Raw genomic sequence first — 14874 nt, 5'->3', positions numbered from 1 at the left:
CCATGAGTGCTGATGAGAACAACATCACTGGGACTTTTCTCTCTGTGTATCACTCCGCCTCAGCCAGGTGTTCTGGATACTGTTGATTAACATCACAGCAGACCGTGTGTGTCGACATTAATCAAGCTGGTACCTCTGAATCACACGGCAGACTCTTATTTCACAGGTTGATGATAAATTAAATCAAACAGTATTGTACCGGATAACGTCGCGGTTGTGATTACCTGCGGCCTCGTGAGTGTTGAGTGAATGAGTGTTGAGTGCTGACAAACATCTACCTGTTAAATTGTAAAATGTTTTTATCGTATTATTTCAGCATACTTTGCACTCAAGTGTTGTTTTTGTATTTTATCATTATTCTGTTAAATATAGACTTGTAGACTTGTACATAATGTACATATTATTCTAATGTGTAATGTTTGTGTTACCTTGTCAAGTTAGTTACCCTTGTTTTAAGTGCTTATTCATAAGTTATATTTCTTGTGAACATGGAGAGGTATGTTAAACCACATACCTGGCCAACAAAGCTGATTCAGATACTGATATGGCTCTTTATAGGCGCTATAACTGTAAATCCATTTTTCTGCTCTCTGTGGGCTGAAACATTCAAATATGTTGCACTTTTGGTCACGTCCCACTCAGTGATGTCACAGCAGGTTTCTTAAATTTGATTATATTAGCAAACACCTGCTCTGACATCACCGATAAAGGCTCTGTCACTGTGCATTTGAACTTTGATGAGGCCCAAGCATAATGAGGTTAATTTTTTTTTACAGCCTATTACAGCCTAGCAGGCTTATTTCAATTTAGCTGCCTCATTCTGGGCCCTGGTATTGTGCATGATGTTACAGTGTCATTACTTACTGGGACACTTGAAGAGCAAAGCCATCATAAAAGTTATAAGCAACACCTGTGTTTTTTCTATATGGCAAGTCAAGATGTCTGCTGGGGAAAAGGCCTCTGCTGTGGAGTTTGAAACTTCTGTATACATCACTCAACTCTATGTCCGATATAATGTCACAAATTCGTGCCAGACATTAACTTGACCTGCCTGATATCTCAACAGAAATTCTGTTTGTTTGTTATTATAAGTTTTCATTGTTTTCATTTTGTGTTTTTCATTATTTTTGGTGTTTTATATGTGTAACATTTGGTGATAATCATATTAATACAGTTTTGGGGGTATTTATGCCTATGTCTCTCATGATCTTGCACTGAAATTACATTCATTGAGTCAATTTTCAAAGTAGTTAGTATTTGTGTTGCATAACAGTTGTTAAAATCTTTACTTCAGTAAGTCAATAATGGTCAGTCTGTTGGTCAAACGTTGACCAAAGGGAGGCGGGGTTATACCGTTTCTTTCCTGTGGGTGGTGATAAAGAGCTACAACATTTCATAACACAGGAGGCGGAAACAACCTTTACCATACATACAGCGGAACATCCCAAAGACAGAAGAGAATCGAAATAATTTCACATTATACTGCAGTGTGAGCTAGAATGTAATATTAGTTTGTACAAATACATTAAACGGAGAATAAGGTAAGACTTTTCAATGTCAGGCTTACGTTACGATCCAGTCTAGTGTTTAACGCCATCTGCACGGCTGTTACTCATTCCAGATCATAGTTGTAATCTGTAACAATAGAGAGACGATGTTAAGTTCGAGTCATGTGTTAATGACGTAGTTAGCATTGAAAGATGCCTCATAACGAGCTAATAGTGATTGAACACTTTGTTCTTGTGCTGCACACAGCCTGTTAGATAACAGGGGAGAGTAACAGAGTGCAGATATAATCGAACTTTCCTCCAATCAGTCTGTTAAACATAAACAAATGAGTAGATGGTTCACTTGTAATGACTGTTTGACAAAAAAATTCCTGTTAAAGTGAAAATGACCTTTGACAATTTCCTGGAGTGCAATGATACAACTTAAATTACTTGTTAACTCCTAAAGATATTCAGTTCACAGTGAAATAAATCTGTTATTAGCAGCAAATCCTGAGAGTGAAGAAACTGAAACAGGAGACTTCTGCTTGATAATTGACCTAAAATATGAATTGATTATTAAAATTGTTGCCATTATGGTATATTATTTATTAGAAAATAATAATTATTCTCCTAATTCTAATAGTTCTGTGTTATTTCAATGTTACAGATGGCTGCAGCTCTGGCCAACAGAGCGATGGGAGCCATCGTGGGATCAGCTGTTGCTGATGCAGCAGGTAAGAAAAGCAAAAGTTTGTCATACTGTAGTTTTGCATTGTATGTAGTCAGTGAAAGTTGCTTTGTCCTGAGCCCCTTTTAAAACTCATGAACACATGAAAGTGTAAACTTTGTCTGCTTGCACAATGCTGCAGAGTTTCTAGTTTTCATCTTTTGCGTGTTTGGGCACCTATACTATGCTCAGCTAGCTATTCAGAATAATATTGACCTGATGACTCCTTCCCTACAGCGCAGCCCCTCCACTGGGTGTACGACCTGCAGAAGCTGCAGGGGATTCTGGCTCAGGAGCCAAACCCTGAGTTCCGCCCGGAGTCGGCCAACCCTTTCTACAGGAGGCAGTCGGGCCAGCAGAGCTGTTATGGAGACCAGGCGTTTGTCCTGCTGGAGTCCTTGTCTGAATGTGGAGGTAGGGGGTAAAACTTCTTCATCTTATTGACAAAATATACTGCCTCGTGGTCCCTTAAAACTTTAACATCTGTTATATAAGAAAAAATAAAACCTAACTTGCATGCTTTTTGCAAAAAAATGGTTGTTGACCGTTAGTTGAGTCTACCTCCCATCATTGTTGACACTATAATAACATCCTTAACCCTGTGCCTCACAAAAGTAAATGTATGAACAGGTTGTGGCATGTTCTGATTGCATACCTCATCAGTCTGAATTTTATGTTTACCCCCGTTTGTTTTTTAACATGTTTGGTCAGGTCTTGATGTTGATGATCTGAAGCAGCGCACCCTGAAATTCTTCGGGCCTGGGTCAGAGTACGATACTCCTATCAATGATCCTTACAGAGAGAAAGGAGGTAGGGAAGCCCTCCATCTTTTTTGTTGTTGCTGTAGAATGAAGTCACCTCTTTCCTTGCAGTAAGGGGGGAGTAATGATGATCTTGTGCTTTTGTACACCAGGGCCGAGACCTCAGCTGCCCATCGAGGGACCATGGAGACAGGGGAGTTTGAAGGGCTTCCTGAAGAATGTGGATGCAGGCAAAGAGGAGACAGGTAAATCTACCATCATTTCATTACAATATCTGAGGCATAAATAAGAAAAGAGCTCTAATTGACGTGTGTGTGTGTGTGTTTTTCACAGGCTGTGAGAACGACTGTCAGATTGATGGAGTCGCCAAACTGGCTCCCATCGTGGCTTTTTATGCAGGAAAGCCGGACATGCTGGAAAAGGTGGAGCTGGCCGTCCGTGTTACACAGAACAACGATGAATGTGTGACAGAGACTCTGGCAGCTGCAAGGTCTGTATAGTTTCTATTTACATCAACATGCTGTAACTGCAGGAATCAGTGCAGCACCTGATTGAGGCTTTCTGTCTCATCACTGTCAGAGTCCATTCACCGTCTTTAAGCACCGCCGTATCCCGTACTGTTCTCTTTAATGTTTACTTCATGTGCCGTCTTCAGTTTTGTAGATCTCTCTGTCTCTACAGTTTTTGTATCGTGTAACCTTTATTGCTTTCTCTCCGCTGTGACTTCTCTCGGCGGGTTGATATGATTACAGTTGGTCCACCAGATTGTGTAATTAGAGCTGAATCCCTAGCAACGGTCTGTTCTTCACAGAAACGGTCTGTTATCGAGAAATAGTAGACCTGGGAATGCGGTAATTAACCAGTCAGAATACACCGATATTGTACCGTTACAATAGCAAATGCCGCAGACATAGCCTAAAATGTAGAATCAGCAACTACACCAGTCAATGCACTAATCTGATACCACAATTTAAAAGCCTGGAAAAAAAACTGCTGCAAACCAGAAGCTTGAAATGAAACGCAGAAATCCTCAAACTAAATAATTAAAATTTCAGGTGTGAATAAGCAGATTAAATGCTTAAAATAATTCACTCTGTTTGTTTGAGAAAACATGAGAAGAAGAAAAAAGATTAAATGGACTATATATTCATTTATTTTTTAGGATCCTGGAGCATTTCATCCTGAATGGTCCTGATCCAAAAGTCTTGGACTCTGTGCTCAATCAGCTCAGTGACCCGAACAGAAAGCAGCCGCAGGATCTGGACAAAGCAGTGATCGGTATGTGAAGCATGCAGATTTGTTACAACCAAAGTCATGGGACTGAGTCATGTGATTTATGGGTTCACCCTTCCTCCTTTAGTGTGAGGTGAAACTACATATTATGTAAAATGCTGACCAGACTTTACACTAAATTCCTCAATATAGAAACAGGGTTAAAGAAAGTTGTGTTTTGACATATTTGATGTTTATTATATTTGAGTGCCTGTTTGTTTATCTTCTCTTCTGATTGATCACAGCTCACATTCATCAGGTGAAGGAGAATCTCTCAAAGACTCCTCGGGAGCTGATCCCCGCTGTGTTTCCAAACACATGAGGTACCCTCACAAAGCTCTTTTTAACCTCTGTCATCAGAAGCTCAGAACATTTAATAAACATGATCAGTAGTTGAGCAGTGCCTGTAACTGTCAGCTGTCATCTACTAGAAAATTGTTGAGAAAAGCAGTGAAAAAGCCTTCATGTTGTTCACATGTGGTGCTGACCTTTCAGGTTTGCCGGGTGCGTTCCAGGCAGCGCTGCATGGAGTCCTGACAGCCAAGCTATATGAGCAGGCGATCAGAGACACCATGAGCTGCGGGGGGTGCACCTGTAGCAGAGGATCCTTCATTGGAGCCTGTATTGGGGCTCAGGTATGACCCTCTGATCATCTTGTATTAATTATATTTGATATTATGCCATTATTGTGTTTATAAAATAAACTTCTTTCACAGGTTGGACTGGAGGGGATTCCAGCTTCCTGGACTTCTAAAACCCTGCGCTATGACTTAGTGTTGGAGCACGCCAAGAAGATCACCAAACAACACCAATAGTTTGTCTTTTCTGGCAGGTTAATGTTTCACAGTCTTAGAACAAAAGAAAAACTGTGGAGCTTTCACAGAACAGTGAATGAAGGTTCTTGTCTAAACTTTTGGACGGCAGGAGCCGGATGTTTTTGTCTCTGTTTAAGTAAAACATTTTTCTGAAATAAAGTAAAAAACATGACATCCAAACTCTTTGTGCAATGTTTATTTGTACTGAACTGTGATGCAGCCGAAGTTTACCTGCGAAGGTAAAGCTTATTAGGAAGACAGAAAGGCCTAAAAAGGTACTAAAAAAACGTATAAGAAGAGATGTAATTTACAGAAATAAAGTTAAATGAAATTTAAAGAAAACAAGCTGAATTATTTAAAGATAAATAAAATGAGTAAAATGAATGTTTGAAAATGAAGTTAATAAACATTAATTTATTAATCAACTTTATTTCAGACATATACTGTAGGTCCTTACCTGTATAACTTCAGCGAGGGAGGACTTTCATACAGAGAACAAAGATTATAAATATTTCTATTTGATATATTGTAAAGCTGTTCAGTGAAAAAAATGTGTGAAACAGTACAAACATTTCAGTCCATGTTGGACTTCCATCAGTGCTTTCCCTGAATACTGCACCCGAGAAGAGCAAGAAAAGGAACTTGTGAACCACCACATCAGTATACTAAACATAATAAAACAACATGAGCACAAGATATATACAGATATAATCATTGCCATCAACCGTGATTATAACACATATGGATATTTGTTTCTATATTTTTTTAAAACAAGAGGAGCCAGTTGTTTTCATTTGCGCAGGCTAAATTAGATGGGCTGTCATGAACACATTTTAAAAATTGATTAATTGGCACATTTGTCCAAAACATCACGACATATTTCATCACAAACATATGGCTGGATGTTGTCCGTCTTGGCAGGTTAAGGAACTTTCTAAAGGCTTAATTAAATTTAATAACAAAACACATGAATTCACTGTATTGTTGGTCATTATCTGAAGTTCCTGGCCTGGGGGGCTGGGACTTGACCTCAAAGAAAAATGGAGAAATAGAGATATTAATTAAACTAATTAATTAAGAACATGGACTCTGAATCCTGTCAGACCCACGCGCAAACACCTGCTGCATTGACTACATGAAAAATGTCTCGCCGCAGCCACTGTAGTTGTGTCTGACGACAGAGTTGGTTAGCATCTAGAAATCAAACATGGCCGGTAAAGGGGGAAAACAGAGTCGCTCGGGCTCTGGCCTTCCAGGTAGAAAAGGTGCAGGTGAGCAGGAGGAAGAGGAGCAGCCGCTGCAGGCTGTTTTAGTCGCTGACAGCTTCAACCGGAGGTTTTTCCCAGTGACCAAAGACCAGCCGAGGGTAAGCAGCGAGCTAAGCTAACTAACTGCTAATGCTAGCTCACTGATGTCCATGCTTTAAACAGTGACAGGGCTGCACTGACATATGAAACGTTTGTATCAAAGCTTAACACGTAACTTGATTGAACTGTTTAGTTGGTTGCCGTATGTAAATTATATTTTGGGGACATATTTTCAGTCCCGACTGTGATGCTGTACAGTTACTTTAATCTGTCACATTTACATTGATGACAGGCTCTGCTGCCGCTCGGTAATGTTTCCATGATCGACTACACCCTGGAGTTCCTCACCTCCACCGGGGTGCAAGAAACATTTGTCTTCTGCTGCTGGATGGCCAGTGAAATCAAAGACCACCTGCTGTAAGTTTAACTATCACTGTGTTATTATTACACCAACATCTGTTCTCAGTGAAAGATGCTGAGCTGTGTCTTTGTCTGACAGGAAGTCCAAGTGGTGTAGACCCACCTCTCCAAACACAGTCCACATCATCACCTCAGAACTGTACCGCTCCTTAGGGGACGTGCTCAGGGATGTTGATGCAAAGTCCCTTGTGCGTTCTGACTTTGTGTTGGTTTACGGAGATGTGGTATCGAATATTGACATCAGCCAGGCGGTGCAAGAGCACAGGTAAGACATAAAAGTCCACAGGAGAAATCACAATGTTATTGATCTGCAGGACTGTGTTGCGCTACTGACATGATTCTTCTTGTGCACAGGTATCGTCGAAAGATGGAGAAGAACATCTCAGTGATGACGATGATCTTCAAGGAGTCATCGCCAGGTCACAGGTCCCGCTGTGAGGAAGATGATGTCATTGTTGCTATGGACAGCAAGAGCCAGAGGATCTTACACTACCAGAAGACACACGGGCTGAAGAAGCTACAGTTTCCTATGGTAAGAGTCCAATAATTTATCACATCTTTATCTTAGTGAGGCTTTGGATTGATGGATGACAGTTGCTGCTGTTTGTTTTGCAGAACATTTTCCACAGCGGTAGTGATGAGTTTGAAATCAGACACGACCTGCTGGACTGTCACATCAGCATCTGCTCCCCACAGGTTAGTTTCCAAACAGAGACAGAAGCTGTTGAATCCCTCATTACTGATTTATCTAGCAATGCTCTTCTTGTTTTTCAGGTCGCTGAGCTTTTCACCGACAATTTTGACTACCAAACTAGAAATGACTTTGTCAGAGGGATGTTGGTCAATGAAGAGGTAAGACACAGACCGTTATTTTTATTTAAATCAGTATCATGTTACCCCGTAGTGCGGCGTAAAAGTTAATGTCTTTCTTCCCTGTTTAGATTTTGGGCAACCAGATACACATGCATATGACCAAGGATGGTTACGGCGTCCGAGTGTCAAACCTCCTCATGTACGATTCGGTGTCGTCGGACCTCGTGCGGCGCTGGGTTTACCCGCTCACGCCTGAAGCGAACTTCATCGACCAGAAGGGACGCAGCTGCACGTATTCACGCCACAACGTCTACAGAGGGTCGGGGGTCAGCCTGGGCCACGGCAGCCAGATGGAGGAGAACGTTCTCATTGGCTGCGACACGAGCATCGGCGCTAACTGTTACATCTCTAACAGCGTCATCGGTAACAATTGCACCATAGGTAAGCTCGTGGATCAGAACCATACAAGACTTGCAGTGCTCATTTTGTGTGTGTTTGAAAGAAGCAGATGAGTATGTAATAAAAGATGTGTTAACTTTTGCCTCTTTATTGCAACAGGTGACAATGTAAGTTTGGATCACGCCTACATCTGGAATAATGTTCACATCGCCAGCAACGTGGAGATCAGCCAGTCTGTGGTCTGCGACAAGGTTGAGGTCAAAGAGGGCGTGAAGCTGAACAAGCAGTGTGTCCTTGCGTATAATGTAAGCAGTACATTTATTAATTATATAATAGTTATCATAAATTCAGGACTGCTTTCCATGTTAAAGATGCACTGACAAACTTTGCAAGCACATACTCGACCTGATTCCAACTATTCAACTTGAACTGACATTTCAATTAATTTCACCTTCTGCACATCAAACTGCTTTCATCTCATTACTCACATTTCAGGTTCTTCTGTCCTGTATCTTTAAATCAAACTAAATGAAACAGCTTTCAATAGCCCCACTGCCAGTTCAAGGCGGGATTATTACGCCTCGGCTATGTTCAATCTTTACGCTCGGAGGCAGAATGGTTGAGAGAAGTCGTTCTGCCTCTGAGCCGGTATCGGAGGTAGTAACAGAGGCGTAACAGAGGCGAAACGGCTTCTGTGTAAACAGCAGAAGCGGAACAGGGCAATGTGTGTGTATCTGAAGCACACACTGTTTGTTTACACCTCACGCATGTTTTGCTTCCACAATGCCAGAGCACTTTGTAATAACACACAATGGGGCGGCTTTACGCCGGCGTGGCTTGGTCTGATGTAAAGTGGCAAAGGCCACATGATGGCGGAGCTTCATTACGACGCTGAGGCGGAACCGCAGTGTGAAAAGGGGCTAATGACTACCCTCAAATTAGTAGTTAGCTCATTGCAGTGATTAACCTTTAATTGATGAGATCAAATCCTGCATTGCTTACACGTCAACTGACTCATCGATCTAATGCCTCCACTTCAAACCCTTTTAAGGCTCCAACAGACTCCTTGAGTTCTTTGTTTTGACTGTAACTCAAGTACAAGCTCTCCCAAGCTAGCAAGTAAAACTGAAAAACCTTTTTACTTTTTTTAATTTGACAAAAAGTTTAACCAAAAGTCATTTTAGTGAGAAGCTGATTGATGAAATGTTCCATTTGTTTTGAGCACATTTTACTTAACGCTGCACTTTGCATGTTAGCAAAGTTCATGCAAAAAGCAAACCGAACAAACAAAAGGAAGGTTTATGTAAAAAGTCATGTTTTTGTAGCAGAACTTCAGCTGATAAGTTTTTTACTCCACCCATCCATTGTGAAAAACCAGCAAACATTCAGTGAAATCTTTTTCCGTCTTTATTCCATCTCTTAATCTGCTGTGATCTGTTTTTAGGTGGTGATTGGTCCAAACATCTCTCTACCTGAGGGCACTGTGGTGTCCATGCACCATCCGGAGGAGGAGGAAGAAGATGACGATGAGTTCCTGAGTGACGATGCTGAGGTTGGTCACAGTAAAGACAAAACCAAACGGAAAGGTGTGTATGGGCCGTGTACTGAGGTAAACACAACGCACAAACATGTTTCTAGGTTTAAGCTGTGTTTCTTCTGTGCTTCAGTGTCTAACCCTGCAGAGGTCGGAGCGGAGGGGAAAGGCTACATCTGGAAGGCGAGCAGTCTGGACGACACAGAGGACGAAGAGCTGGCGCAGTGTCTCTGGGGTAGGAGAGCAGCTTTGCAGCGAGTTCATCTTCATAGAGTCCTTCACACAGGGATTTCCCATGATGCTGTGGTTCATTGCTCTTGTTTCTTGTGCCTCAGGTTTGGTGTTGAACCCCGACCCTGAGAGTGAGAGTGAGGACAGTGAGCCGGATGGTCCTGACGATCCAGTGATCCCCTCCCCGGAGATGGACGATGTCAAAGGTAAGAGTCTTTAAATTTACATGTCTGTGGAACTGTAAGACCGCCCCCTAGTGGTTAAAAAGACAGAATATCAATTATTAGCCACTCTGTAACATGGGTTTTTCCTTTAGAAATCAAGACAACTAACTAAACTGTGTTTTGCCTTAAAAGGATATCGAATGACCTTGTTGTAAATGACCTTGCCCTTTGTTGTCTTCATGTTTTAGTCTTCCAGCTGGAGGTGCTCGGGACTCTGCAGAGAGGTCTGGAGGAAAACATCAGCTTTGACAACCTTGTACTTGAGATCAACTCTCTTAAGTAAGGAGGAGCTTAAAGATGCCTTCACTCCTGTTGCTCTTTCTCAAAGTGTTTTGCGAGTTTGACCCCCTCTCTCTGTCTGCAGGTACGCCTACAACATCACCCTGAAGGAGGTGATGCAGATTTTAACCCGAGTGGTGCTGGAGTACCCTTTCCAGCAGCAGGGAAATCAGATCACCACATCACAATACGTTTCTCTGCTCCTTCCTGTAAATATGTTTGATTTTTTTCAGCACATTTAACTGTGGAATTATAGAAATACCTGTCCTAACTTTTCACTTTGTCTTCCTCTCAGTTACTGAAGAAATGGGCTCCGGTGTTTAAGAACTATGTGAAGAGAGCTCAGGACCACCTGGACTGTCTTTCTGCGTTTGAGGAACACTTCCTGGAGCAGGAGAGTCACTGGGCTGCGATGGTCAAGGTCAGAGTCAATCAACAGCATTAACACAGTTATCTGCTGACTGTTAAAAAGGGGCTGAACCTATTACAAGAAAAAAAACCATCCTGAACAGAACGGTGTAATCCTGGAGTTCACTCTGCACTCATTAAGACTGGTGTTTTTCCATGCAGGTCCTGATGAGCATGTATCAGCTGGAGATCCTGGAGGAGGAGATGATCCTGCGCTGGTTCTCTCAGGGAGCCACAACAGACAAGAGCAGACAGCTGCGCAAGAACCAGGGGGTATGTAGAGAACGGGTTAACGGGGTCACACAGACTTGACAGATTGATGCGAGGTAGATATCCATGTAAAAACAAACCAGCTGCCAGCTCAACATCTGAGTTTAGATAGCATTGACTTGATGAAAATAAATAACTAAACATTATCAACTGGGATTATCAAATGTGCTGGCGTGTTGATCATGAATAATATGGAAGGGTTTTTAGGTGATGATTTGCTTTCTCCACAGCACCGAGGTGAGTAACACCTAATATAAAAATGGTGGAGTTAAAGTATCTTGTTTTGCATAGAGGCACATCATCTGACCCGTGTAGCAGCTGTGTGTCCTGCTGTATATTAGACAAAGTCAAAGAGACCCCTCACTACCTAACCTTGGATTTGTGTATTTACCTGAATATTGTGTTTCTATTATTTGTGTATTTGTTTTCTGTAAGAAGAGCAAATTCTAGAATATATGTTAAACTTTCTTTCCAGATCCTTGTTACTGCAGTTGTTTAACTTGTTCAGCAGGTATCACTTCACACTTTTCCTCCAGTGCTGGGTTCCTCACATCTCTGCTCTGATCTGTTTCTATTTCCCAAACAGCTTCAGAAGTTCATCCAGTGGTTGGAGGAGGCCGAGGAGTCTTCAGAGGAGGAAGGGGAGTAAAGAGGAGCACTTGACGAAGGATAAAGAGGACTCTTGAGAACTGTTGTGTGAATAAAAGGATTCAGGCTGCTTGTTTTAGCTTTCTGCACTAACATGCATCAGGACCTCCGCTGCTCGAGCTGACATACATTTCATCACACAGCGCCACGTCATGTAAGGTGTGCGCTACGAATGTTAACATCACAATAAAGAAGGAAGACGCTCAGACTGCTTCGAAATGTGTGTAAGTATCATCATTTGTGTCTGCATCACATTAAATCTCAGTCGCACAGTTTTTTAAAAAGGAAATTTTATTTCAAACGTACGAGATGAAACCACCACCGTCTGCAGAAGATCGTTTCTACAGCACTGACTGCAGGTCACATGACAACAACACACAGCACATAATGATCCAAGAGGTAGAAGATTATCTGCTTAATTGAAAGAGTCCTAATCACGTGACAAAGTTTTAAGTTCTGGTCTGGACGTGATGAATGTGGACGCACAGTGATTAAATAACATTTAGTCACATTCCTTTGATCTGATTCACAGTTTAAATCTTCCAATCAGGATTTAAAGACAAAGAATATGAAAATAAAAGACAATGATAAATGATTAGAAAAATACAATGTCTTAATAAAAATATAATGTGCCCTTGAGACAGTAGCTGTGTTGGTTTAAAACCCACAGTTAACATTTTTAAGTCAAGTATCCTTTGGGGAACGCTGACTCCACTGAGATGTTTCACAACTCGTCATTTAATAACAACGGCTCAATGACTGAAGAAGAAATTAGAGATAAAATGATCAAGTTTGTACTTGTTAACTAACAGGAAACAGCTCGCACACCTCCCGCCCAAATTGTCAACTGCCATATTCGGCCTATGACCTCATCATCAGGTGCAGGATTTGGGAATATAGACAATACAGTTTTATTTATGTAGCCCGAAATCACAACAAAAGTCTTCTTGTGACTGAAATCTTGTGACCGTATATTTTGTAATAATACTTTTACAAGATACTATTATTTTTGGCTAGAGCTTATGGTCCATAGGTACGGTGGCCACTAAGGGACAAAACAGAACAACTTGGACAAAACACAAAATCTTAAATACCTGATATTTCAGAAAACACAACAGTTTATAAAGTAAATAATTGACTGTTGCTCTGTTGAATTATAAACAAGAATTGTTGCCGCTACCTTTTCTGTTTTTGTAAAATATGGCTGCTTTTATTGTCGCGTGTTTCCAATCTTAATTGTGTTTTTTTAAATATTTATTTTGCTTTCTATTTTTCTTTAATGTTTTTTCCAATGTCTTTGTGTTTTGACCCTCACAGCCACCGTACAAATCTTGCTGCACCTTTCAACCTGTCAGCTTGTAATCCATACTTGTTATTTTAGCATCAGGATGTTGCCCTTGCAAGTAAGATAAGTCACCTGAGGCATTATTTGGCCACAAAAACCTGTGATACAACTTTATAAGTTGTTCCACCTGCCGAATTCACGTCTTCAAGCCTACTTAGATCTGTCGTCCTGATTTCCCACCAGGCCGTAGATGATCTTGGCTAGAATAGTAGCTCCTGAGAGGCCAGTAACAACAGTCAGCGTCTTCCACATGTTTGCTGAACTCTCGTGTCTGTCGATGAAGCTCCTGTAGTCAGAGGGCACCAGGATAAACTTTCGGCCGTCCTGGGGGGCCTGCAGCCTCATCACCTGGCCCCCCTCCAGCACCACCTCCCCAAAACCAGTCAGGGTGCTCCCCACCCGCAGCAGCTCTTCGCTCTCCACCATCGCCACAGGCTTCTCCCCGCCGAGGCCCTGCACCACTACGTCCACCAAGCCCTCCTCAGCTCGTCTCACTCTGTGGTAAACCCTCTCCAGGTAACACCCAGAGGCCTCCAGAGGGTTTTGGACCTTCACAAACAAGTCATTGATGTAAGCGCCGGGGCTGACCAGGCTGAAGGGCACAGAGTTGTTGGTTTCTTTTTTGTTCATTGTTCGAGAATTCCTGTAAAAGAAATCACACTTTTCTTATCAGGCTTTAAGATAAATAAAGAGTTATGTTTGGTTGTATTCTGTAGTTGAATATACCATGTCCTGCTGAGGGAGTTCCAGTATTTCCAGGTCTCCTCCACTGATATCTTCTGAATCACACCAAAGCTTCGTGGGACAAACTGGCTGGCCAGAGGCTCCCCATCTGCCTGGACCAGACCTGGAAATGAGGTGTGACAGAAACTGTGATTCACTTGCAAAACCCCATTCAAAACTGCATTTACAAAAACGCTAATTCTAGACATACCTTCTACAGCAACATACTGGAGTCTCTTGTGGGGAGATGCTTTCAGTATTTGGATCAAATGTCGATCAGGCTTGAAAACTGGTATTTCCTATGGAGGCAAAAGCCTGTTTAAATCATTGCAAAAACCGAGTAGCATTAATACTTTAATAAGTCTTAAACAATGATGTACTTGCCTTCAGCTTTTTCAACTCCTTTTTCTTTTCCTGATATAAATGATAGAAGACGCCAGAGAAGGCAAAGCTGGTCCCGACACCAATCACAACCAGCGGATTCACAGGAAAGTCACCCATAACTGTAAGTTATCTACGACAAGAAAACAACAGGCAACATACGTCAATGTAAACTACTGTACACATACTAATTACAAGTGTTGAAGTACGTCTAATGTCATGAAAGAATAACAGAATAAAGGACAGACAAGTGGAACAAAACTTACTCTTGTGAAGTAGCAGGTTGAACCCTGAGTCATGTGAAATATGGACTCATAAATCGAAAACAAAACCCTCAATTACCTTGGATTCACTTCCTTGTTTGTCCTTGGTGCGTCACGTTTCATCAGCCAATAGGAAATGAGCACAAGTTTTTCTTTACGCTTTTTGACCACTAGGTGGCAGCATTGTCTTGCACACGTTGAATTTACATGGTTAATTCATAGGATCACGCAGTATACATTTATTTTTATAGTATAAAAATTATCTATATTTTAAATTTCTAGTATATATTTATATTTTATAGTAGCATATATATTAAGCCGAAAATTAAAACTCTTTAGGTAGACCCAGCAGGCTACCTAAACCCTATTTGCTGTTTATAATTAAGTCAACATCAATCAATATCATTATTCACCTTAGTAAAAGTAGCAATTCTAATCTATAATGATATAATACCTATATACAATACTACTAATACTAATTATGAGTGAAAGTACATAAGTCAAAGCTTTACTCAAGTAGGTTAAATGTACAAAAGTGTTCACAACAACATCGACTTAAGTACA

At 41.3% G+C, this 14874-nt stretch overlaps 3 protein-coding genes across 3 annotated transcripts; 2 read left to right on the top strand and 1 right to left on the bottom strand.

The window, feature by feature from the left end:
- The first annotated feature begins 1397 nt into the window (after positions 1 to 1397).
- LOC138611860 (crystallin J1C-like) lies at positions 1398 to 5239 on the top strand. The gene is made up of 10 exons (XM_069685112.1): positions 1398 to 1541; positions 2158 to 2224; positions 2455 to 2631; positions 2929 to 3027; positions 3131 to 3223; positions 3312 to 3468; positions 4141 to 4256; positions 4496 to 4573; positions 4746 to 4885; positions 4967 to 5239. The coding sequence occupies exons 2-10, from the start codon at positions 2158 to 2160 to the stop codon at positions 5063 to 5065; spliced, it is 1026 nt and encodes a 341-aa protein (XP_069541213.1). The 5' UTR covers positions 1398 to 1541; the 3' UTR covers positions 5066 to 5239.
- A 1008-nt stretch (positions 5240 to 6247) lies between these two features.
- Positions 6248 to 11801, top strand: eif2b5 (eukaryotic translation initiation factor 2B, subunit 5 epsilon). The gene is made up of 16 exons (XM_069685008.1): positions 6248 to 6431; positions 6665 to 6789; positions 6872 to 7057; positions 7147 to 7324; positions 7408 to 7488; positions 7567 to 7644; positions 7734 to 8046; positions 8164 to 8309; positions 9449 to 9590; positions 9672 to 9773; positions 9874 to 9975; positions 10182 to 10272; positions 10358 to 10481; positions 10568 to 10693; positions 10843 to 10953; positions 11537 to 11801. Exons 1-16 carry the CDS (start codon positions 6273 to 6275, stop codon positions 11597 to 11599), a joined length of 2127 nt encoding a protein of 708 aa, XP_069541109.1. The 5' UTR covers positions 6248 to 6272; the 3' UTR covers positions 11600 to 11801.
- A 70-nt stretch (positions 11802 to 11871) lies between these two features.
- Positions 11872 to 14396, bottom strand: mul3 (mitochondrial E3 ubiquitin protein ligase 3). The gene is made up of 5 exons (XM_069685174.1): positions 14314 to 14396; positions 14051 to 14180; positions 13878 to 13965; positions 13670 to 13790; positions 11872 to 13586 (listed from the first exon to the last, which is right to left on the bottom strand). Exons 2-5 carry the CDS (start codon positions 14165 to 14167, stop codon positions 13094 to 13096), a joined length of 819 nt encoding a protein of 272 aa, XP_069541275.1. The 5' UTR covers positions 14168 to 14180; positions 14314 to 14396; the 3' UTR covers positions 11872 to 13093.
- Between the last annotated feature and the right edge of the window lie 478 nt (positions 14397 to 14874).

The sequence above is a fragment of the Semicossyphus pulcher genome, unplaced genomic scaffold (genome assembly GCF_022749685.1).
Source record: "Semicossyphus pulcher isolate SPU_LCO1_2020_fin unplaced genomic scaffold, fSemPul1.0.p SCAF_7, whole genome shotgun sequence".
Classification (NCBI taxonomy): domain Eukaryota; kingdom Metazoa; phylum Chordata; class Actinopteri; order Labriformes; family Labridae; genus Semicossyphus; species Semicossyphus pulcher.
This window is presented reverse-complemented; position numbering and strand designations above follow the sequence as displayed.

Excerpts from the sequence above, each read along its gene's own strand:
- eif2b5 (XM_069685008.1), top strand. The coding sequence starts at position 6,273 with ATGGCCGGTAAAGGGGGAAAACAGAGTCGCTCGGGCTCTGGCCTTCCA. Across the intron at positions 7,489-7,566 it reads TCAGCATCTGCTCCCCACAG|GTCGCTGAGCTTTTCACCGA; the intron begins GTTAGTTTCCAA and ends CTTGTTTTTCAG. Across the intron at positions 9,591-9,671 it reads AGACAAAACCAAACGGAAAG|TGTCTAACCCTGCAGAGGTC; the intron begins GTGTGTATGGGC and ends TCTGTGCTTCAG.
- mul3 (XM_069685174.1), bottom strand. The coding sequence starts at position 14,167 with ATGGGTGACTTTCCTGTGAATCCGCTGGTTGTGATTGGTGTCGGGACC. Across the intron at positions 13,966-14,050 it reads AGGAGTTGAAAAAGCTGAAG|GAAATACCAGTTTTCAAGCC; the intron begins GCAAGTACATCA and ends TTGCCTCCATAG. Across the intron at positions 13,587-13,669 it reads AACTCCCTCAGCAGGACATG|GAATTCTCGAACAATGAACA; the intron begins GTATATTCAACT and ends TTTCTTTTACAG.